Source organism: Salmo salar, chromosome 06 (genome assembly GCF_965601325.2).
Source record: "Salmo salar chromosome 06, fSalSal1, whole genome shotgun sequence".
Classification (NCBI taxonomy): Eukaryota; Metazoa; Chordata; class Actinopteri; order Salmoniformes; family Salmonidae; genus Salmo; species Salmo salar.
The window spans coordinates 64318979-64344015 of NC_138296.1; the positions used below are offsets into that span (position 1 = coordinate 64318979).

The 25037-nt window shown below is 44.7% G+C and overlaps 1 protein-coding gene across 12 annotated transcripts in view; it reads left to right on the forward strand.

Annotated features, from left to right (window-relative positions):
* Positions 1 to 25037, forward strand: part of lama2 (laminin, alpha 2) — a 143707-nt gene that overhangs the window by 112476 nt on the left and 6194 nt on the right. For 6 of the 12 annotated variants that reach the window (XM_082976824.1, XM_082976827.1, XM_082976829.1 and 3 more), the window contains 24 exons: positions 255 to 397; positions 1432 to 1530; positions 9515 to 9626; positions 11968 to 12130; positions 12860 to 13070; positions 13181 to 13297; positions 13858 to 14021; positions 14109 to 14247; positions 15046 to 15148; positions 15315 to 15431; positions 15855 to 16037; positions 17061 to 17215; positions 17736 to 17879; positions 18523 to 18656; positions 18843 to 19002; positions 19127 to 19251; positions 19450 to 19612; positions 19820 to 19964; positions 20116 to 20254; positions 20887 to 20898; positions 21553 to 21673; positions 22381 to 22575; positions 24281 to 24432; positions 24611 to 24787. In XM_082976824.1, coding sequence (XP_082832950.1) covers positions 255 to 397; positions 1432 to 1530; positions 9515 to 9626; positions 11968 to 12130; positions 12860 to 13070; positions 13181 to 13297; positions 13858 to 14021; positions 14109 to 14247; positions 15046 to 15148; positions 15315 to 15431; positions 15855 to 16037; positions 17061 to 17215; positions 17736 to 17879; positions 18523 to 18656; positions 18843 to 19002; positions 19127 to 19251; positions 19450 to 19612; positions 19820 to 19964; positions 20116 to 20254; positions 20887 to 20898; positions 21553 to 21673; positions 22381 to 22575; positions 24281 to 24432; positions 24611 to 24787 — 3373 coding nt within the window. The remainder of the gene's footprint in view (positions 1 to 254; positions 398 to 1431; positions 1531 to 9514; positions 9627 to 11967; positions 12131 to 12859; positions 13071 to 13180; positions 13298 to 13857; positions 14022 to 14108; positions 14248 to 15045; positions 15149 to 15314; positions 15432 to 15854; positions 16038 to 17060; positions 17216 to 17735; positions 17880 to 18522; positions 18657 to 18842; positions 19003 to 19126; positions 19252 to 19449; positions 19613 to 19819; positions 19965 to 20115; positions 20255 to 20886; positions 20899 to 21552; positions 21674 to 22380; positions 22576 to 24280; positions 24433 to 24610; positions 24788 to 25037) is intronic. The other 6 variants (XM_082976825.1, XM_082976828.1, XM_082976830.1 and 3 more) reach the window with 1 other exon arrangement.

The following is a 25037-nucleotide window of genomic DNA, read 5'->3' on the forward strand; positions in this document are numbered from 1 at the left end:
GAACGCTCTCTAATGGTTTTAATTGGTGTCATTAGAGACCACTTGTCATTAGAGGTTTCTAACTGCCATGGTGTGTGTGTGTGTGTGTGTGTGTGTGTGTGTGTGTGTGTGTGTGTGTGTGTGTGTGTGTGTGTGTGTGTGTGTGTGTGTGTGTGTGTGTGTGTGTGTGGTGGGTGTGTGTGTCGGTGTGTGTGTCGGTGTGTGTCGGTGTGTGTCGGTGTGTGTCGGTGTGTGTCGGTGTGTGTGTGTTACAGCCTGCGATGATGACTGTGCCGGGCTCCTCATCAGAGATATGGATAGACTGCATCGTATCATCACCAGTGTCAACCTCACCACCCCTCTGCCACCACCCTACAAAGTCCTCTACCGGTTTGAGAACATGACGCAGGAACTCAAGGTGAATAGAAAGCACCCAAACACTTCCTTTAGTGTTCACCTTCGCTCCGAAGAGAGAGTACTACAATATTCCTGTATTAGACAAATCTATGATATCTAGATTCCTAAGATCAAGTTTGTCTCTGTAGGCCTACATTCAATTTGGCGTGTTTGTTTACTCACACTAGTGAGTACCTGACTGAATTGCTAAGATGAACAGAATCGGTTGTGATTAAGTTGCCCACCTGGACAAGGTGCTGTGTAAATATCTCTCAGCTGTTAGTGTCTCGGGGGGGGGGGGGCGTGGAGCCCGACTCACACCCCGGTTTCAAACACTCCTCATATCCCCTCCAGACAATACCATAGCTCAGCTAACGGCATCCACCTCTCTCTCTCACACAAAGAACAAAGACACAAACACCACACTCTGTAACAGTGACATAACAGTGATATATTACACAAACAGTGGCATTCAAACGCATCTCAGCGGCGCGATAACAAGAGTGCAGTTCCCCCAAATCCTCGGCAAGCAGAGGAGATGGAGCTGGAGATATCAGGCACAACAAAGATGCAGATTATTGCTAAAGGGCATTGTGAAGGGGGGCCAATGAAGACATCACTTGATTGCTACCCTCATGTGGAAAGCCAGATCATTGGCTCAAGCTGCGTTTTTGGAATCCACTGAGCTAGATGCCCTTTTCCAGCTGCTGGTGCTCTGCTTCTTATAGGCCTGTGAGGAGATGTCTGGCAGGAGCCCTACTGGCATAACACTGATGAATTGGGCTGGGGTGGATGGTTAAATACAGGGTATCGAGGCTCTGCTCACACCTCACTCCCCAGACCCATGGTGATTTAAACAGTAGATGACCTTTCTGCCTAATGCCCCATTCTGACATTCTCTCATGTGTGTGTGTGTGTGTGTGTGTGTGTGTGTGTGTGTGTGTGTGTGTGTGTGTGTGTGTGTGTGTGTGTGTGTGTGTGTGTGTGTGTGTGTGTGTGTGTGTGTGTGTGTGTGTGTGTGTGTGCGCGCACACACGTGCATTGTCTTCCACACAGCACATGCTCTCGCCACAGAATTCGCCGGAGAGGCGCCTGCAGCTGGCCGACAGTAACCTGGGCAGCCTGGTGACAGAGATGGACGATCTGCTGAGTCGGGTAGGTAGGACACTCAGGCCAGGCTGACACTGTCCACTCCTGAGTTCCCAGGGGCTGGCGCTACTGTCGCTGTGGCCACTATGTGGCTGTCCTGGCTCCTTCGTCACAGTCTAGTAAATGGGTCAACTGAAACTGGACCATCCTAATTCATAAAGCCATCAATGTACGCTTACAATAATTAGTGTGAAAGATATAGGCAGTTGTGAGTGAAGCTTTTTATTTATTTTATTAATTTTTGGAATGACAAGGTTAGTCAATCAATATTTTGATTGATGTTAGGTCATATGTTAGCTTTCAGTTGATACATACAGTCAAAAACAGTGACCATTACAACAATAGATTTTTTTGTTAATCATTCTGAAATGAATCTGTAATTAAAAGAAAGATATCAACTTCAAGTGAGGACAGAAACCGAGGACTGAAAACAGATGAATACTTTTGTATTTAACTTTGAGATACCGGTTCTAGCAAGGTTTTCTTTGTGTCTGAGAACATAGAATGTTCTGTTGCAGAAAGATCCTGGATAGACAAAAAAAAAGAAAGAAAAGATAACTAATGTAAAATATACTGTGTCTGTAAAATGTATATGCTGTAGTATGTGTAAGCTGAAAGTAGAAGCCTAAGTATTATTGTCTATTAGTTTACCCAAATTAGGGAGGGGTGGTAGGGTTAGGGGAAAATAATAAAGAAGGAAAATATATTTAATACCAAATATATATATTTAAAATAATATATATATATATTTACAAAAATACAAAATATATATATATGGGGGATTGGAAATGATGCAGACAATTACATTGCTAGTAGCCACAATCTATGTGCATTATTAAAGCTGATCAAAATATCCTTGGATCGAGCTTTCTCTGTTAACAACAAACCATCCACACTCTATAAATGACATAATGTACTTCTCCTTTTTCTGACAAAAAAAATAAAAATAAAATACATTCTGACATTGATATTTTCCCTGATTCTGTCCTCATAACTCAACAGGCATTCAATACCACTTTGTTATGTCGCCTGTTAAAAGTACCTTTAGTCCAAGTTGTGAATCCCCTGCTGAGCGTCGTGTTGTTCCTCGCTCAAAACAAAGATGCATAGAATCTTTCAACCTTGGTTATTGTAAAGAATTCATGTATTTTCATTGACATTGGTTCTTTGTGTATTCGTGGGCTTTCTCTGTTGGTTCATGCACACAGGAACAATATATAGCGATTAACCTTGTCAGGCCAGTAGCAAGGCCTCACACATTTTTTTTAATACCCCTACCGAGGTATAACAAAACACAACCATGTTTTTCCATATCTTTAAGGTCTCCCATATATGAAATGGATGGTTGTGTAAAATTATTTTACTGCAAAAGTGGTTAAATTGAACTAAACTCAAACAGTACAGAATATTGCCTTGCTGGAGGAGAGCCATATAGGCCATATAAGCTCATGTAACCAAATATTGCATGCTCTGATATTGCTAAAATGTGGATTATAAGTAGGCAGTTGTCTGCCCTAAATACACAAACAAACAGCATTAGCATATCTTCATGCACCTTGGAAATATAGGCCTGTAAACACACAGATACAATAGGCGGAAATATCAACTATGAATATACCATTTCCATTTTAGTCATGTAGCAGACGCTCTTGTCCAGAGCGACATACACTTAGTCCAAGATAGCTGGGTGAGACAACCATATATCTCAGTCATAGTAAGTATATTTTTCCTTAATAAAGCAACTATCAGCAAAGTCAGTGCTAGTGGAGGGTTAAGTGACAGTTTTAGTTCACGAAACACCTTTTTTGAGGAGGTGATCCGAGGGGGGATGCTGTGGGATTATTTAAGATACTCTTTGAAGAGGTAGGGTTTCAGATGTTTTCGGAAGATGGGCAGGGATTCTGCTGTCCTAGCTTCTGCTATTCCACCATTGGGGTGCCAGGACAGAGAAGAGCTTTGACTGGGTTGAGCGGGAGCTGCCCTCCCGTAGGGGAGGGCCAAGAGACCAGAGGTGTAGGGTTTGAACATAGTCTGAAGGTAGGGAGAGGCAGTTCCTCTTGCTGCTCCGTAGGCAAGTACCATTGTCTTGTAATGGATGCGAGCTTCGACTGGAAGCCAGTGGAGTGTGCGGTGGAGCAGGATGACATGGGAGAACTTGGGAAGGTTGAACACCAGGCGGACTGCCGCGTTCTGGATTAATTGCAGGGGTTTAATGGCACAAGCGGGGAGCCCAGCCAACAGCGAGTTGCAGTAGTCCAGGCGGGAGATGAAGTGCCTGGATTAGGACATGTACCGCTTCCTGTGTGATGCAGGGTCGTACTCTATGGATGTTGTAGAGCAACACAAACACAAGCATTTCGCTACACCCGCAATAATAAAATCAAATCAAATTGTATTTGTCACATGCGCCAAATACAACAGGCGTAGACATTACAGTGAAATGCTTACTTACAAGCCCTTAACCAACAATGCAGTTTTAAGAAAAATAAGTGTTAAGTAAAAAATAGATAAGTACATTTTTTTTTTTAAGTAACAAATAATTAAAGAGCAGCAGTAAAATAACAGTAGCGAGGCTATATACAGGGGGTACCGGTACAGAGTCAATGTGCGAGGGCACAGGTTAGTCTACGTAATTTAGGTAATTCGTACATGTAGGTAGAGTTAAAGTGACTATGCATAGATAATAAACAGAGAGTAGCAGCAGTGTAAAAGAGGGGGGGACAATGCAAAAAGTCTGGGTAGCCATTTGATTAGCTATTCAGGAGTCTTATGGCTTGGTGGTACTTGGGACTCCAGTACTGCTCGCCGTGCGGTAGCAGAGAGAACAGTCTATGACTAGGGTGGCTGGAGTCTTTGACAATTTTTAAGGCCATCCTCTGACACCACCTGGTATAGAGATCATGGATAGCTGGAAGCTTGACTCCAGTGATGTTCTGGGCCATATGCACTACCCTCTGTAGTGCCTTGCTTTTGGAGGCCGAGCAGTTGCCATACCAGGCAGTGATGCAACCCGTCAGGATGCTCTCGATGGTACAGCTGTTGAACTTTTTGAGGATCTGAGGACCCATGCCAAATCTTTTCAGTCTCCTGAGGGGGAATAGGCTTTGTCGTGCCCTCTTCACGACTGTCTTGGTGTATTTGGACCATGATAGCTTGTTGGGGATGTGGACACAAAGGAACTTGAAGCTCTCGACCTGCTCCACTACAGCCCTGTCGATGAGAATGGGGGCGTGCTCGGTCCTCCTTTTCCTGTAGTGTACAATCATCTCCTTTGTCTTGATCACGTTGAGGGAGAGGTTGTTGTCCTGGCACCACACGGCCAGGTCTCTGAACTCCTCCCTATAGGCAGTCTCATCGTTGTCAGTGATCAAGCCGACCACTGTTGTGTCATCGGCAAACTTAATTATGGTGTTGGAGTCGTGCCCGGCCATGCAGTCATGGGTGAACATTGAGTACAGGAGGGGACTGAGCACGCACCCCTGAGGGGCCCCCGTGTTGAGGATCAGCGTGGCGGATATGTTTTACCTACCCTCACCACCTGGGGGCCGGCCCGTCAGAAAGTCCACGATCCAGTTGCAGAGGGAAGTGTTCAGTCCCAGGTTCCTGAGCTTAGTGATGAGCTTGGAGGGCACTATGGTGTTGAACGCTGAGGTGTAGTCAATGAATAGCATTCTCACATAGGTGTTCCTTTTGTCCAGGCGTGAAAGGGCAGTGTGGAGTGCAATAGAGATTGCATCATCTGTGAATCTGTAGGTGCGGTATGCAAATTGGAGTGGGTCTAGGGTTTCTGGGATAATGGTGTTGATGTGAGCCATTACCAGCCTTTCAAAGGTCTTATGTCCATTGATTGTGTTTCTTGGCCCAAGCAAGTCTCTTCTTATTATTGGTGTCCTTTAGTAGTGGTTTCTTTGCAGTAATTCAACCATGAAGGACTGATTCAGTCTCTTCTGAACAGTTGATGTTGTGATGTGTCTGTTACTTGAACTCTATGAAGCATTTATTTGGGCTGCAATTTCTGAGGCTGGTAACTCTAATGAACTTAACCTCTGCAGCAGAGGTAACTCTGGGTCTTCCTTTCCTGTGGCTGTCCTCATGAAAGCCAATTTCATCATAGCGCTTGATGGTTTTTCCAACTGCACTTGAAGAAACGTTCAAAGTTCTTGAAATGTTCCGCATTGACTGACCTTTATGTCTTAAAGTAATGATGGACTGTCTTTTCTCTTTGCTTATTTGAGCTGTTCTTGCCATAATATGGACTTGGTGTTTTACCAGATAGGGCTATCTTCTGTATACCACCCCTACCTTATCACAACACACCTGATTGGCTCAAACGCATTAAGAAGGAAAGAAATTCCACAATTGAACTATTAACAAGGCACATCTGTTAATTGAAATGAATTCCAGGTGACTACCTCATAAAGCTGGTTGAGAGAATGCCAACAGTGTGCAAAGCTGTCATCAAGACAAAGGGTGGCTACTTTAAAGAATCTAACAAATAAAATATATTTTGATTTGTTTAACACTTTTTTTCTGTTTACTACATGATTCCATATGTGTTATTTCATAGTTTTGATGTCTTCACTATTATTCTACAATGTAGACAATAGTAAAAATAAAGAAAAACCCTTGAATGAGTAGGTGTGTCCAAACCTTTGACTGGTACTATACATCCCTCATTTCCCTCACTGAAACTAAGTGTGCAAAGTTGATTCAAAGTCTTTGAGGTGACCAGGACATGAGTGTGTCCTAACAGGGTGAGGAGACAAAGTAGCCGGTGGTGGTTGTAGTTCTGGGGCCTGACCAGTTTGCACAGTTAACTGGTCATTCGGGGCAAGTTGTAGCGACAAGGGTAGTATCCTTCCTGTATGTCTGGCTGAGTATTGGGGCTTTGAGATGATCCGTTTCCATTTCGCTGTAGGCAATCAGCAGATGCAGCTTGCATACCAAAGAGACCCATTGACTAACAACTGGAATGTTATCCCTACCTGAATGATGCCGGGAATACTCCAGTAGTGGAATGGTTGCTTGTCTGCTTGTGAAAGAGCTGTCACAAACAGACTTGCCTTTAGAGTTTTTTTTATGTTAAAAGTGGCATAGTCCTGAAGGTCACATCCTACATATTTCTTTATATTCGTTTGGAAGTCAGGTAGGATGATATTATGGCCGTTATAGACTGGGGCACGCCCAGCAGGAGATGTGATGAGTAACAGCACCTCTGAGGGTGACCTCAGGTTACTTAGAGGTTAGTTCGAGTGTAGCTGGGTCATGGACTATGACTGAGAAGCGTTGGTTGTGAGGGACATAGCACAGCTCCACACCCATATACATTTGAAGATGATCCCTGGGCTTCAATGGACGGTAAAAGAGTTGCAGAGGAGATGGAGATGATCAAGCGACTGTCTCACAGTCAATCCCCAGCCACCATAAACCATCACATACAGCAAGTCTTCCCATCCTAAGGTGCCTCTTGTATGCCATAAATGGCATATGTCCTTATAGGGATGTTGGGAATACTATTTCCATGGTGTCTCTGTCTCTAGTAACTGCCTGAGAAGAGGACTGATTGTGGAGTGGGCTTATCAAGGAGAGTTCTGGGAGATTAAGGACGGCATTGACGTTGGAGAGGTGCAATTCCTATGACATATGAAGGCCCAATAAGATGGCATTGACTGTCAGATTGTGTTGGTTCATTGTAGTGAACACCTGCCTTATGAGCTTGTCATGTGTGGTTGCATCTTCCCCATTCACCATAATGACGCCATGTCAACAGGGCAACTCCAGGGCAGACAGCCAGGATGGTGGACATGATTGTCTGGAAGAGGCAATGTGCCAGCTTAACCCAAACACGATAAGAGTGCATCGAAAAACATTCCAATGTGCATCACAAATGCAGTGAGCCAGCAGAAGGTCTTGTTGGATTCAGGCAGACGTATTGGACTAGCAATTAATCAAAGCTCAATTCTAAATGGTAAGGAGGCGACTTAAAGTTAAACTTCACCCAAAAACGACTGCCCTTTTGCCCTCAGAACAGCCTAAATTTGTTGGGGCATGGACTCTACAAGGCGTCGAAAGGGCTCCACGGGGATGCTGGCCCATGTTGACTCCAATGCTTCCCACAGTTGTGTCAAGTAGGCTGGATGTTCTTTGGGTGACCATTCTTGATACATACAGAAAACTGATGAGTGTGAAAAACACACATACACAATCCATGTCTTAATTGTCTTAAGGCTTAAAAATCCTACTTTTAACCTGTCTCCTCCCCTTCATCTACGCTGATTGAAGTGGATTTAATAGGTGACATCAATAAGGGACCATAGCTTTCACCTGGATTCACCTGGTCAGTCTATGTCATTGAAAGAGCAGATGTTCCTAATATTTTATACACTCAGTGTAGTATCAAAGTGTTTTGCGTGTTAGCAATCAGTGCAGCGTTTTGCATATTATGATGCTAAATGCATCATACCAGCTGTATTTCTGTATTTCAAAAGTTACACATCTTGAAATCTTGATTGCTGACATACAACAAAAATGTAAATATAGTATATCAGTAATAGACTAATGAAACAAATACCATGGGTGGAGTTTTCCATGGATGGGCAAGTTATATCACAGTGGGGGCAAGTTGTAGAGCTAGGGAGAGGGTGCCAGAGTCCAGGGTTGGATTCTCTCTCCTTTTGTTGGAGCCTCCCAGTTACCTCATTGATTCTCAAAGATGATCATGTCTTGGAATGCTTTGTGTTGCCATGCCAAGCAGAATGCTTCCCTTTCTATACTGGATATCCAGACAAATGTGTTTGAATGTATATTGTGGGCATATTGGATTCTTAACATAGTTGAAGTACACAAACATATGCTTGAGTACAGGTCATAAGTACAGTACACAAATCTGAAAAATGTATCTCATTTAAAACATGCACAGATATGCACGTGATTAAACCACCGTTTAATGGTAACGTGGCAGACATATTGGATTTTGGATGCCATATTGATTTGGAGTCAAGTCTAGCGGGGCCGTCTAATGTAATTGCAAGAGTGGAGGCAAAACATATAAAATCCACAGAGGAACCTTTCACTGGAAAAAAAATAACAGTTTTCAGTGTCTGAGCCCACTTGCCTTAGAGCTGATAACAGTAGACACAACATGTTCAACTGTATCCGAATTTTAGCAATATCAGAGTTAACCATTTTGGGTTGCATGAGCTTGCATGAGCATTGTTCTGCACTTTTTGAGTTTAGGGCATGTTTTCCTCAGAGCCAATTACAATAGCCACATCATCAAAAAAGCATGTGTTAATGTATGTATATTTGTCAGGCAGGACCATACAGCACTGAGAGCTTGGAAATTTGTAACCCGCTATGGGCCGGATTACCAGAAACGGATGACCAAACTGAAGTTTTCATTCATCTTAAATATTAATAATATTTCCGCCGATTATATCTGTGTGTTTACAGGTCTACATTTCCAAAATGCTTTAATGTTTGTTTGATATTAGCAATATCAAGGTATAATTCTGCACTGTTTGAGTTAAGGGGGTATGTCACAACATAACAACTTTTGAAGTAAAATATGTTTATACAGCCATTCATTCCATTTATGGGAGACCTTAGAGATATGGAAAACATGGCTGTGCTTTGTTATACTTCGGGTAGGGATATCTCAAAAATGGAAACCCTTTTTGAGAATTGGCCACTAGCCTAAGTGGTGCTCAGCTGCCTGAATCCCTCAATCATTCTTTTTTAATCTATAGAGCATTTCTGAAAGGTCATACCAGCTCTGACTGATGGTTATGAAATGGATTTGTTTGACCAGGTACTCTGAGGCTGTTCATTGTTAGACCGAAGGGGGCCGCAGGATTCAGGATAGGAAACGTGCAATCAAGGGTGCATCTTGAATGAACGCTGAACACCGGCCCATCCTGGATTGGTTTATCTCTAGCCATCAGTTCAGGTCAATCCAACTGATTGAGTGTGTGTGTGTCTTCTTGCTCAGGCAACCAAAGTGTCGGCAGATGGCGAGCAAACAGGTGACGATGCTAATAGAATCCACAAACGAGCCGAAGACCTGGAGCTTTTTGTCAAGAACACCCTACTGGCTGCAGAAGGTACTGCGTCTACATTCCTATAAGATTCTCCCATAAAAAAAGGTTAAATCTAAATTACATTCCTGCCATAATGCTGACTTAGTGTCTGAGAGCAGAGTACTAATTCAGTGTTGTAAAGGCCGGAGGGTCAGGATGTTGAGGGAATTAGTGCCTGGGCTCTGTGCTGTGTCCTCTGCTCTGTGATTAGGCGCCTCTGTGCTGTGACATTCTCTCTGGGTTGAAATTGGAAGATGATTCAGTTGATAAAGGGCCTAGTCGCTGTAGCCATGGAGCCATGTAATGGCCTAATTAATAGGGATGGAGGATGGGGTCTGGAGAAGGCAGTATAATCAGAGTGGACTGGCACGTGGTGGCTCCTCACTGTGGGCAACGTGATTAGTGTCAGCAGGGAACATTTCTCCACCCAGCCTCGCTTTACCTCGCCAGCATGGACTAGCCCCGCTCCACGCTCTACAGCAGGTGGGACTGGTACTGCCAGATCTATACGGCACACAAACACACACACACACACACACACACACACACACACACACACACACACACACACACACACACACACACACACACACACACACACACACACACACGCACACATAGACACACGCACACACATACACACACACACATACACACACACACACACACACACACATACACATAGACATCAAGCATTTTGCTACACCCTACACCTGTGACCAATACAATTTGATTTGATTTGATTTACAGACACACACACACACACACACACACACACACACACACACACACACACACACACACACACACACACACACACACACACACACATATAGAGACACACACACACACATAGAGACACACACACACACACACATAGAGACACACACACACACACACACACATAGAGACACACACACACACACACACACACACACACACACACACACACACACACAAACATGCACACATCCCTCCACTGAAGCTCAAACACAGTCTCTGACCCTTCACAGGATTGGGCTGGTTCAAATGGGCTATTTGAACCAGCGCAATGACACACTTATGACACACTGATTGAGCGCAATGACACACTTAACAGATGCCATCCTCATTTACATTAAAATAGTATTTTCTGAAAGATTTCCAAAAAGCAATGAACACACTGGAAGTCAAACTCACAGACCATGTCTCACTTAACTTCCCCACAGATTTTCATAAGCACATCGAGCAGCTCGTGAAAGCGGTCAGGAAGAGAATGGACTGTTTTTTTTCATGCTGATGCATTCGTAAACGAATCAATCTGATGATGCGATCCACGGGAACGTTTGTGTTTAATTGCCTTTGAAACATGGTATGTAATTATTTCTCACCGGGCTCCTTTAATAGGTATATATTTTGTCTTTGTAATGCCATGAAATGTTTATGTTGGAACTCTTCAGGAATGTAAGGAACACATCCAATTAAGCCTCATCTTCATCTTTTATTTGATGATCTGTTTTCTAATTAGAACCCAGCCGGAGCAACTTCTTCTCTCCCCGTCTCTTTTGAACTGATTGGGTTTTTGATTTCAAAGACCACGTTCATTTGATTAAAGTACATTGTTTTGTCAAGCAGAATTTGAATGTCTTTGAATCAACCTAAAAAGAAGCCTCCATTGCCTTTGAATGGGATGTAAAAAAAAAGTGAAACTTTTCTGCTTTTGTTGTCAATCACTTTGTTCTGCCTTGCCTTTTGAGCCGCTCATCTAATCTGGGCGCTAGCTAGCTGCTTCTGTAGCTCATCCATCTGTGCTCTGAGAACACACACACACAAAGGCTTGGCTGTGCGCACATAACACGCAGATGAGCATGAGCTCATTGCTAATCGTGGCATCTAGTGTAGGTCAAAAGTAGTATACACTTCCTGTACTAACTTACTGGCCCTTGGGCGGGTTGAGAGGCCAGGGTGGATTCAGCATGGCTCTTTGATGTTAGCAGCCTAGCGAACAGACGCACAGCCTTTTCAGATCGTCCCTCGCTCTTTCTCTCTCTCTCTCTCTCTCTCTCTCTCTCTCGCTCTTTCTCTGTACTGTCTCTTTAACATGTGGTAGTCAGTCTGGATGTCTGCCTCCAACATAATGGTAATCTTCATGGCATGTCAAAGCAGCAGCAGTGTGTTTTGATGAGAGGAGACATGTCTCAAACACTGTTTGATTTCTATAACACATTCTGTTCTCAGGCTTGCAGCTAGAGGTGACAGTATAGGACACTATCAGGAGATGGAGAATTGGGCCTTATGGCAGTGTGTATGTGTTTGTGCGTGTGCGTGTGTGTTTGCATGTGCGTGTTAAAATGAGAATGGCTTCTCCGTGTCCTCTATCCTCCAGTTCTGAAGGTCAAGGCTAAAGAGCTGAATGAGACTCTGGGCAGGAGGAACGGAGCTCCAGAGAAGAGCCTAAACGAGATGCACCAGGAGATCGAGGCCATGTTAGCCGAGCTCCGCAAACGCCAGCTGGGAGGCAAGAAGCACATCTCAGAGGAGGAGCTGGGGTAAGGCCTGACTAGTCAACCTCAGATCACAGATAGCAGAGAGATGTCAAGCTATTATGGTCCACACAGGGATGGAACCATCCAGTCATACGTACGCATGTTATACACCATTGAATGACTCCTGTGTCATATTTCTAGGAAGGTATCCCCTGCATTTCCTGGGTCATTATAATCTCAGCTAAACGAATGCTTTCATATCCTAGTAAACAAAGAGGCAATCCATTTAAAAAGATACTGGTATTCTGTACCAACTTTCACATGTGCGTTTTGTTTCTCCATTTTTTTTATATTCTATAAATAATTTTCAGCAAATCTCAGCTGAATAAATAAAGTTTACTTTTCTTATGCAAAATCTTAATGAACTAATTAAAAGTGGCCTGAGGTGGGTGATAGGAATATTATTCCTTCTAATCCAACCAGCTTCCTTCTGGCTGAGGCCTGGAAGAGTCACGCAAGAAGAAAGAGTGACATCTAGTGGCTGGTCTGATCCTGCGTCAGGAGAAGAAGCCTGAAAGAATATCTTACCTCCTTCTCACACCATACAGTGCTCTGATGTGACCTTCCCCTCTTCCTGTCTCTTTCCCAATCGAGCTCTCTCTCTCTCTCTCTTTACCTCTGTCTATTTTTCTCTAACCCCTTCTCTCTCTCTCTCTCTCTCTCTCTCTCTCTCTCTCTCTCTCTCTCTCTCTCTCTCTCTCTCTCTCTCTCTCTCTCTCTACCTCTCTCCAGACTGGCGGAGGCCTTGTACCAGAAGGTGAAGCGTCTCTTCGGGGACCCCCACCAGGCCACGGAGGACCTGAAGGCAGAGGTGACAGAGAAGATGGGTGACCACCGGGCCAAGCTGGATGACGCCCAGGCCCTGCTGAAGGACGCCCAGGGGAAGAGCAGGGAGGCTGGGGCCCTGTCCGGACAGAACCAACGCAACCTCACCGCCCTGGAAGTCAGCAGCCTGGTCACACATACATACACATACTAACTATTCCATAGCTACGTGGGTTGTTGTTTCTGTAAAGTTACTGGAGCTGACTGTTCTTGTCTGTCTGTTTGCAGAGGAAGAGGGATGCTGTGAGCTCAGTGAAGAAAGGAACTGAAGACGTGCTGGCAGACGGAGAGCGCATTCTGGCTGAAGCTAACGGTCTCTCAGACAGCATCAATAAGGAGATTGAGGTATACACACTCTTTTGCTCCCACACATATCCCAACTCCAACCAGGCCTGTCAAGCCCTTCATTGTGGAAGGAAGACACACCTTTACTCTGTTGGGTTGCTGTTGTGATGTCAGACAGATGTAGCTTGCAGCACTATTGGACTTTACTGTAGACCTTTCCTCTGTCCAGGACTTAATTTGTACATCTGTACGTCCCACCTGCATCAACGAGAGGGTTCAGCTTGATCTCTCTCCCTCTTTCTCTCTCTTTCTGTTTTTTTGTTCTGTCTACCTGCGCTGCCCTCCTGCTCTGTCTATCTGTCTTTCTGTCTGCCGTTCTACCGCTCTCTCTCTCTCTTTTTTCCCTGTGTCTCTTTTTCTCTTTCTCTTTTTTCTCTCTCTCTCTCTCTCTCTCTCTCTCTCTCTCTCTCTCTCTCTCTCTCTCTCTCTCTCTTTCTTTCTTCTTTCTTCCTCTCTTTCTCTGTCTCTCTCTCTTTCTTTCTCTCTCTCTTTCTCTGTCTCTCTCTCTCTTTTTCTTTCTTTCTTTCTTTCTCTCTCTCTCTCTCTCTCTCTGTGTGTAGGATCTGGAGGAGATGGAGCATGAGCTGGATCCTCTCCATGAGCAGCTGGACTACAGGGTGAGCCGTCTGACCCAGGGCCTGAGTGGCAACACCCTGACTGACCTGCTGCAGGACGCTGAGAACCACGCTGCTGAGCTCAACGAGTCCTCAAACATACTGGACCGGTACAGACAGACAGACAGACACACACACACATACACAGGCAGGCTGGCTCACAGATCCTAACCAAGTCTCTTGCTGTCTCCTCATAGCATCCTGGCGGAAGCCAAGAACCTGTCCTTTAATGCCACGGCAGCATTCAACGCGTACAGCAACATCAAGGACTTCATCGAGGAGGCTGACAAAGAGGCAAAGCAGGCCAGGGCACGTGGGACAGAGGCCCTTCAGCTGGTGAGATCACACATCTGTGTGTGCGTGCGTGTGTGTGTGTGTGTGTGTGTGTGTGTGTGTGTGTGTGTGTGTGTGTGTGTGTGTGTGTGTGTGTGTGTGTGTGTGTGTGTGTGTGTGTGTGTGTGTGTGTGTGTGTGTGTGTGTGTGCGTGCGTGCGTGTAAGGACTCGAAGAGGACCTCTCTCTCTAATGTGCTGAGCAGCAGAGATTTGGCATTTAAACGTTTTGCATTTCCTTATTCATTTCCATTTGTCACGCTGGAGAGATCAAAGTTCCACCACTGTCGTCCTTATTATCATGACTCTGCCTCCTGCAGCAGGAGCCAGCAGAGGTGGCGACAAATCTGATCCCCCTCTCTTTCTTCTTCCCTTCTTCTCTCTGAAGGAGAGAGGGAGAGGCTCAGGGGGCTGAGAGGGACCATTGGTCCCCTCTGTGGAAATATCCTCAGTCCGTGTGTCCTCTGTTCAAAAACACTGCTTTTCCTCTCCATACAGTATTAACAATATATAAAAAAGACTGTTTTCAGAACTATGTTGGTGTTTTTATATTCATTTATGCACTTTAATGTGTTAAGTTATGATGTTAAGTCTGAGAAACAGAGGCATATGCACCGGAGGTTCTCTATTGATAAAATATATTATAAGTTCTATATTAAACAGTGTTTGTGTAGATAGATACCTAGGAGTATCTTGTACTATTGTATTTTTGTATGCACACTATGTAATTCTTCTACTACATTATTCGGTCATTGTAGAATGCACTGTTCTGATATTCAAGCTTACATTCTTGGTGCACACAGGCATCAGGACCCAAGGGCTCTTTGAAGGATAACGCCAAGAACTCTGTTCGGAAGAGCGTTCAACTGTGGAACGAAGCCAAGCAGTTAGAGAACGATGTGAAAGGTAAACCCAGTTCCACTGAGACAAAATCATGTTGATCCTCTCCCCGTACAACACCCACCAACTGTGATGATAAGCGCCAGACATATTTCAAAGAGCTGTTTTTTTTTCTGAGGAGAATTGGCATGGATGTGTGTTTTGGAACCAAGCGGACGTCTTTGTGTTTCAGAGAACGCTGAGAGTGTGGGCAGTCTCCAGGCCAGGGTGAAAGCTGGTGGCTTGAAGAACAAGGGCTTGCTCAAGGATCTGGACGATACGTTACGGAAGCTGAATGCGATCCCCAATGGTAACCACAGAAACAACAGTAGGAAATGACCTTTGTTTAATAAGAAAACTACAAATGAAATACTTCTCATTGATGTGTGTTGCTGCTGGAGCAATTTGTCAGGCTGAGCCCAGGATGTGGGAACAGAATGGATCGATAGTGGTGTAGCTATGAGGTGAGAGGGCACATGCTCTTGTAGATCCACCATGACAGAAGTCAATGCGGCACAGTCCAGGTTAAATATGGGAAGGTATCAGACAGACGAGCCTGCAGGGTGCGTTAAAAACATCTGACAGGTGGACAGCAGAGTTGACATGAAGGTTTCTGTAAAGCTGTTAGACATCATGTATGACTGACGACCTACGATAGTCCGTACCATGTTGGATTACTAGTCTCTCTAGAACTTCAGGTAACTACAAACTGGATACCAACTGTGTTGTCCAGATACAGCAGCCAAGCTCCAGGTCACCAAGGCCAAGGCAGGAGATGCCAACGACACAGCCAACGATGTTCTGGCCAGACTGAGAGACATGAACCTGAGCCTGATGGGCCTGAAGAAGAACTACAGCAAGCTGGAGGATGACGTCAACAAGGCCAACAACATGATCCAGGACCCTGAAAAAAACAGTAAGAGATCCTCTGGGTGTTGTAGTTCTTAAGGGTAGGCAAGCCTTAGCTGTAGTACCTACTGTATATTAAATGTACTGTCTGCGCCAAGTCATGAGCTGATTGACTTAAAATGCTTTTTTTTTTTTTTGGTTCAACTTAGCGTAGATAGCTATTACTATGGCTCATTTCTGTCTCACACAATGGCATTGTATAATTCTGTACCTCACATATGTTTTTCTTTCTGTCCCATTTTTCTTTTGAACCCCAACAGCAATAAGTATGTATACCTTTTATATTACCTGATTAAAGCTCCTGCATGATGACAGAGAGAGTACCCATTAGTGCTGCATGGGCTGTACCATAGCTGCCGGAAACATAGCAACAATAAAATTGCTCTTTCTTTCTTTCTTTCTTTCTTTCTTTCTTTCTTTCTTTCTTTCTTTCTTTCTTTCTTTCTTTCTTTCTTTCTTTCTTTCTTCTTTCTTTCTTTCTTTCTTTCTTTCATTCTGTCTTCCTCAGCATTCCATCTCTTTGTTTCACTTCAACAGGATTAAAACGTGTATTTTAGAGCTTCACTAAGCCTGTTATCCTAATGTATGCCTTGGAATGATTACCGGTGGCTAATTATGAGCGCGTGGCAAGCCATTTACTATGTCATCCTATTCCTTTTCATAACAGCTTTCAGCTCTTTACCTTTAAATAAGTGATTACGATGCCGCCATCTCTCCGGTGATCTCTAACTAATAGGCCTGGCTCACAGAAAGCAGTGGCTGAGGAATTTCTAGAGCAGTTAGAAAGGAAGTGTGATCTTTGGTGTTTTTAGACTGACGTCTCTCTACCCGGTGTGTGCGTGTCTGTCCGTCCTTGTGTGTGTTTGTTCTTGTGCGCGTGTGTGTCTGGCGTGTGTGTTCATGCGTGGTTACTGGCGTGCGCGCGTGCACTGTGCGTGTGTGTGTGTGTGTGTGTGTGTGTGTGTGTGTGTGTGGGTGTGTGTGTGTGTGTGTGTGTGTGTGTGTGTGTGTGTGTGTGTGTGTGTGTCAGTCCATGCAGCGGGGGCCAAGGTGAAAGACCTGGAAGACGAGGCAGACAGACTGCTGGATAAGCTGAAGCCCATCAAGGAGTTGCAGGACAACTTGAAGAAGAACATCTCTCAGATTAAAGAGTTGATCAACCAGGCGCGCAAGCAGGCCAACTCTGTGAGTCACACTCCTCCTCTCTGTCCTTCTCTCTCGTTCCCACCTCCTCTGTTTCCAGTGCTTTGATCAGTGGCTTCTAAGCCGGCCATTCTGCTAATTGTGCCATCATCACAGGAATCATGATTTGCCACTCGTTCTCTTTAGCCTGTGGTGCACCTGCATCGCCACAGTTTGAGTGAAGGCTCTGTTAAACAAAGAAAATTCTATCAAAGAAAGTGTTGTTGTTTTTCTACTCCTTCCTCCACAAACAGTCTCTTGCACTCAAGGCTTTTTGATAAAGTGTTTCTTGTTTGTTCGGTACAAAAGAGTAAAATAACAAATTGTTGCTCTTGCACGTGTACTTCTGTTACTACACAGTTGTGTTTTCCTGAACGTTTCTTCCCACTGGGCACAGACGTCAATTCAACGTGTGTTGGTTGAAATGGCGTTGAAACAACGTTGATTCAACCAGTGTGTGCCCAGTGGGTTGGGCCTTTTCAGTCTGTCTGGTGAAAGATCTATGTGATGTCTCCCTATAAAGATTAAAGTGTCCGTGTCCTCTGGGGGAGATTGCATCCGTGCTTATCGACCAGAAATCAAGAAAGGTCGTTACAACACCATCACTGTGAATGTGAAAACCACCTCCCCCGATAACCTACTCTTCTACCTGGGCAGTGCCAAATACGTGAGTCCGAGGAGGTAGCACCACACTGGGATGGATGCGTGTGTTTGTGGATACAATCACTAAGTAAATCACTTAACCCTAATATGGTCAACCTCTGGGCAACTAATACATTTGTGTGTGAAACTTAACATATTAGGGCCATTTCTCACTGTTTAGGTTGGACTTGTCTCTAAGCTTGGGATGTGTAATATATTGTTGACCAATTCATTGGAAATCATTCCACCAGTGGATATTTCTCAACATGCAAGTTAAATACCAATTATGTTAAAGTCAGAGAGAAAATAGTAAAAGGTTATTTGTTTCCCTGTGAGATCCTCGGGAGAGAGTGGGTGATATTGCGTCTATGGACTGCAACAGCGAGCACAGCAATTAACCGGCCGCTCAAATCAGACTATTTCATCTGGTTTCATCACTGATTTCCCTGGGGAAATCACAGTCCTGTTGCTCCTCTCCTGATTTGCCTGTGACTCTTAATTCCTCGGGATCTTATTCTAATGTGTCCTGCACTGTGCTCCTACACTGTGCTACACTACAGCAGACTAGACCCATAGAGAAAGAGAAAGAATGGTAATGGACCTGTAATGTTATCAGATAGGAGATTGCAGCGCTGCATCTTATTGGCTCATCCTCTGTCTGCCTCTAGATTGACTTCCTGGCCATTGAGATGCGTAAGGGCAAGGTCAACTTCCTGTGGGACGTGGGCTCTGGAGTGGGCAAGGTTGAGTACCCTGACATGACTATCAACGACGGCAACTGGCATCGCATCGAGGCCTCACGGTAGAATGCCATTGTTATTCATATTCTACACCAGATCTTTTTTCAGAGCAAAGATTATTCAAAGGGATTCGTCTATGAGTTTATTCATTAGTTCATCTTTTAACATTGATTGTGCCAGGTAGGCTCCTTATTGAAAAGTTCATGAAGGTTTAATTCATCATCTGATCATTTCTGTATTGGTCCCAGGAATGGTATCAATGGCACTATCTCTGTCCATGCACTGGAGGGTCCCAAAGCTGGCATCATGCCCACCTCTAAGAGTGGCACTTCTCCTGAGGGCTATACTATCCTGGATGTGGACCAGAATGCCTACCTGTTTGTCGGTGGCATATTGGGCAGTGTGAAGGTTGTATCACTTTGCCATACAGAAGTTTATCCCAGAGCTATATATTTAGTCTTTTGTTACCTCTTTCTTTTTTTCTGCCAGATTTATTAGTATCGTTGTTTATGTATCGATGTTTGTCCTGCAGAAAGCGGACGCGGTCAAAACCACTACTTTCTCCGGGTGTATGGGAGAGACATACCTGGACAGCAAACCTATTGGCCTGTGGAACTACAGAGAGAGAGAAGGAGACTGCAAAGGATGTGTGGTTAGGTAGGCCTGCATGTTCCCATCACATTGAGTACTTGATATGAATGTCTCTTATAGTGTATGGACTCGATTCACTTTTTGTTGTCGATCTCAAACGTTCACAAATGTTTTACTCTAGAAGTTCACTATACACTATTTTACGTAGTAGAAGTTCACTTGACTGTGTGATTACTGCTGAGTGTTTGGGTGGGTGTGCTCCAGCCCCCAGCCGTCAGACACAGAGGGGACAGTACAGTTTGATGGGGAGGGCTATGCTGCTGTGAGCCGGCCCACCAGATGGAACCCCAACGTCTCCACCGTCATGTTCAAGTTCCGCTCCTTCTCCACCGACTCCCTGCTCATGTACTTCGCCACCAAAGATATGGTAACCTCGCTCATACACACACCTGTCTCGTAACGAGGACTAGCAAACTGTTCAAGTTCAGTAGTAATGAAAACGGTTAAATGTGTGTTCGATTTTGATCGGTTATCAATGTTACTCAATATACACTCTCTCTCTCTCCCCCTCTCCCTCTCCCTCTCCCTCTCTCTCTCTCTCTCTCTCTCTCCTCTCTCTCTCTCTCTGAGATAGAAGGACTTTATGAGTGCTGAGTTGAGTGATGGTCTAGTGAAGGTGAGCTTTGACCTGGGCTCAGGCACCGGCCGGGTGCTCAGTATCAAGAGACACAACGACGGCAGGTGGAAGTCCTTCACTATGGCCCGCATGAAGAAACAAGGTGACCCTCACACTCATCATAACACACATAACATTCCACTCAAGTTGACGTTTGTAGAGACTGCGTAGTTTGTAGAACATACAGCCTTTGTAGCTTGATCAGAGCTTTTTGTTGAACAGCCATTACCCTTGTTGGTTTCCTTCCACCCCAGCTACGGTGACCATCGTGGACATAGACACCAACGAAGAGGAGAAGCTGTTGGTGTCATCCCAAGGCTCTGCCACCGGGCTCAACCTCAAGGAGGAGGAGAGGATTTACTTTGGGGGTTTGCCAACCATTGGAAACTACAGGTATGTACTCAGTAGGATGCCATTCCCCTCCACAGTAGGGCCTTATGCTACATGTCTGTTTTGATGCGGACCCACACACATGCACACACATCAGCACACACACACACACTAAAGTACACCTCGGATAGCTTGTCTTTACACCTCTGCTATGTTCTTTGCTCAGACACTCAGTACTGTACAGTCTGTTACCCACTGTTCCTATTCTTCTCACATTGTCACATTTGGCGATGAAAGTTGAGGATTGACAAGGGATATAGGTAGCCAGGCAGACAGACAGACAGTTTCCAGAACTGAACAACTCTGTCTTCTGCCGGAGCTTGAGTCAGTGTGTCACATTGTCACTGTCCTCTCTGGCGTTAGCTCTCATTTAGCTCTAACAACTGATAACGTGAACGCTAGCGATGGGTTATATAGATCTGTCATTGTGAACGTTGAATGTTAGACCTTCACAGTCTCCGGCAGTATCCGAGGTATATTCTATAGGCCTTACTCCTTTCAACACACACACCGGGAGAACTGAATGTACTTTCTCCACTCGTGATTGTGACTTCTGTCTACGTATTTTGACAGTGTTTCATTTGTGTGCCGTACTTGTGCTAACACGCGTATGCTTTTATATTTTGTTCTTACAGTATCAAGTCAAGGTAAAAACGTGTACTGTTCAAGTTTACTGTATCACCTTTTGCATGTACTAGCATACCCATTGACTTTCGAAAGCCTCTCTTGTAACTTGGCTTTACCATGCTATGCATTTAGTTCAGAAAAATATGCTCTTAAGTTGTAGATGCTTTAATGCAACAAGCTGGTCATCAGAAGTCAGTAAAGACCCCTCAATGGGGGTTTGAGATATTAGTCCAAATGAACACGAGGACAAACTTCTGAGGACCAGTAGGACACAGCTTCCACTCCTTTTTATTCAATAGCTGCTGTGTTGTCACCCCACCACTTCTCTTGCATGTTACTGGAAATGGAATTTGCTGGCACTTTGTTGCAAATTTTGAAATGAACGTTTAACAATGAAGTACTCTTCGTAGCGTTGTGTCTGCTACGCAGAAGCTGCTATCTAATTGTTTCATAGCTTTAGAATAAACCCCAGATAAAAGGTATACCAAAGAAATGTTCTTAAAAACACCTTCAAAAAAGAAGCCTGACTTTATTCGTTTAGAGTGAACGCGGTCTCAATTTGGTCGACGTCTCAAAAGTCATTGGCTCCTGAAATGAGGACAGCACTTTCCACAATGAACAGAATGGAGGTCAGAATGGCAATGGAGACAACTCTCTCTCTCTTCTCTTTACAGGTCAGAGGTTACCAAGAAGAAGTATGCTGGCTGTATGAGAGACATTGAGGTTTCCAGGACCCCCTATAACCTGCTGAGCAGCTCCGACTACACCGGCCTGACCAAAGGCTGCTCTGTGGAGGTCAGTTTATATCAGCACACCTCCTCTTTCATACTCCTGATCTTTTCCCCCGCCCCCTTTTATTACTTACACATATAGGCCTGCTCACGAAACATGGCCCGACACGTTGCCAAACATCCCTCGAAAAAAACATGAGGAAGAATACAAATGAGTGAGGTCAGAAAACCTGAAGTGAAGAAACCGGAAAAAGATGAGTGGAATAATGAGAAATTGACAGGGCACATAAAGAAGAGGAATCGCTGCTTCTAAAAGTGTCCTTTTTGTTAGGGAAAAATATTTCAATATTTATGCAGACACCACAGACACAGAATGCGAAAGAGTGTAACAATGCCAAGAATCGAGAGGGAGAAGTCATTTTGAATTCAACAAAGGCTGGTTTGTACGTCTCAGTTGTGTTTGGAAGATGTTTGCAAGATTTCACGCTCAATTCAGCTTTTTCATTTGTTGTGGACCCTGTGTCAGTGCCAGATGATGCAAATGCATACAGTGGTACTCTAACAAGCTGTACTTTAACAAACAAGGTTCATTATTATGTTTGACATAAGTCTGAAATTGATGTGAACATTATAAACAAAGCAACATAGGCCTTATACTATACTATACAATTATACAGTATTCAGATTATAAATAAGAACCCTGAAAATGACTGATGACTCTCAATGGATTGTGCTGGGAATGACCGTGATCTTTGGTCTCCCCCCCAACAGAACCTCCACACAGTGAGCTTCTCCAAGCCAGGTCACATGGAGCTGAGGTCCATGTCCTTCGACGTCGGCACAGAGATCAGCCTGTCCTTCGCAACCAAGAGCGATAAGGGTATCATCCTGTTTGGCAGTGGGAGCACCAATGGAGCCAGTTCCCAGTTCCAACTCCCCAAGAGGAGACGCAGGCAGTCTGGGGAAGTAAGAGGGAGGACGATGAGACACACGCAGACTCACACACACATACATACACACAAACAAACACACTCTCTCACTTCAGTGTTGCAGTTATGAAAGCCTCCTAACTAGGCACCTAGTCCTCTATAATGTCACCTCCTTGTTCTTTATAAGTCATTGCATCCTATTTCCCAGTAGACTTGGAATGGCTGTTGGAGGTGTTTCTAGATTTCTGTAATTTAATAAGGGGCGCTGTGCTGTCTGGCTGAGTTGCTTTGAAAAACTAACAGCACATTGATAATCAACTCCTGCTGTGTGCAAGGCTCCTTATTAAATGAACGATAAAGGAGATGGATTGCCTGTAAGCTGTAATCATTATACTTTCACCCGACAGCAAACAAAAGTTGATCATCTTTCACAGAGGGCTAAAGGCTGGGAGATTTGCGACGACGGCTTTGATTAAAATATGACTTTCTGCTTCTCTGTTCGGGCACTCTTCATCTCTCTCTCTCTCAATCTCTCCCTCTCTTTGCCTGCAGACCTCTGTGGGCCAACACATCAATTATGGCCCGTGGCTGCAGGAAATGATAGTGGGTTTAACCTCTAGCATTCCCCCTTCATGTGCCGTTAGTAAGAAATAGATTATACAACAGCCCTCTGATGGATCACGTCCAATTCGGCGATAACCCTTGGGAAAGGTCCAGACCGTCACCTTTGAAAATCATTAGGGCCTGGTAAATTAAGTGGATGTCATTTCGAATGAGTACAAGTCGGCCTCGCCGGTCTCCGTGTCCGCGTCATTCATTCTGCCAATTTGCGCAGGGGGACAGGAGGAGCGCGTGCTGAATCAGACCAGAGATATTGTAACGGTAGGACTTCCTCACTCTCCCTAGGCAAACTCCCTCTGTGCATGCTAGTCTGCAATTCCAACGCTGTCGAGGGATGTGCTCACCATCGCGCTGGACTGATTACAGAGAATTTAATCATAACAAGAGGCACTTAAATCTATCTATTTCTTGCCTGGTATGTTTCGGAGAGGGACGCAGTTTCTCTGAAGTTCTGCCCAGACAGAATCGAATCAAGCCGTGTAGAGAAATAGAGGACTTACATAAATGCTATAGGCCCTCAGGGTTGAAAAGCATATCATTATGCAATTACATAAAGTTTACTTCCGTTCTCAAAGTTTGTGAGGTTTCATCATGAATTTGTTTTTGTTCATGTTTCTGGGCGAAGGGTATACAGTTCTAATTGTCTTCAGGGCTCCATATTGCATAAAGCCTGTCCTGACTTGTCCCAGTTAGTGCATAAAGCCTGTCCTGACTTGTCCCAGATAGTGCATAAAGCCTGTCCTGACTTGTCCCAGATAGTGCATAAAGCCTGTCCTGACTTGTACCAGATAGTGCATAAAGCCTGTCCTGACTTGTACCAGATAGTGCATAAAGCCTGTCCTGACTTGTCCCAGATAGTCCATAAAGCCTGTCCTGACTTGTCCCAGATAGTCCATAAAGCCTGTCCTGACTTGTCCCAGATAGTCCATAAAGCCTGTCCTAACTTGTCCCAGATAGTCCATAAAGCCCTTGTTTAATAGCCATGGTGTTTATGTGCGATAATGCTTTCCTGTATAACTCTGTGTCCCTGAGTGTGTCCTGAGGTGGTTGGTCATTGAGATTGGATGTTGTTGTGCCTCCATGGTTCTTCCCCCTCACATCTCCTCTTGTTTCCTCTGCAGCCCTTCCTGGCCGTGTTGCTGAACAAGGGGTCCCTGGAGGTGTTGGTGTTCACAGGCAGCCACAGCCCACGCAGGGTGGTCCGTAAGCCTGACCAGGGCATCCTGCACGACGGAAGAGAACACACTCTGCGCATCGAGAGACTGGGTGGCAGGTGCGTAACACGCACCAACACACACACATTGGTATTGCTATACACTGAACAACAGCGTCATACACTTCAGCACAATAACTGGGGTCTTAAAAAACGAGTTCCCAGCCATTCATGTTTAGCTGTCTTTACACAGAGCTGGCTCAAAGTGTCTCACTGACCTGCGTGGTTCTCTGTCCAGGTCGTTTGCCGTCCAGGTGGATGAGGAGCTGAAGAGGGAGCAGGCCCTTCCCAACGACCAACCCATGGGCATCAAGAGACTGTTCATCGGGGGTATCCCCCCTGACGTAGAGCTCAGCTCGCAGAGACCCAACGACCCCTTCGAAGGCTGCATCTGGAACCTCATGATTAATACTATGTACGTCTCTCACCGCCTCCTGTTATCTCCCTAGAACATCTAGTCTATCTACCGTCACCATTCATTATCCTGATCGGAGATATTATTTATGGAAGGCTATGTGGGAAGTGTTGTTCATGCGTTGTGGTGTGACGTAGTTGCTGTTTCATGGCGAGTTTGTTTCTCCCAGTTAAAGAGGTTGTAAAGGCTGTCACTCAACTGTTTCTCTCTACAGATGATAATACATTCCTATCCTTAGGAATCAGTGCTC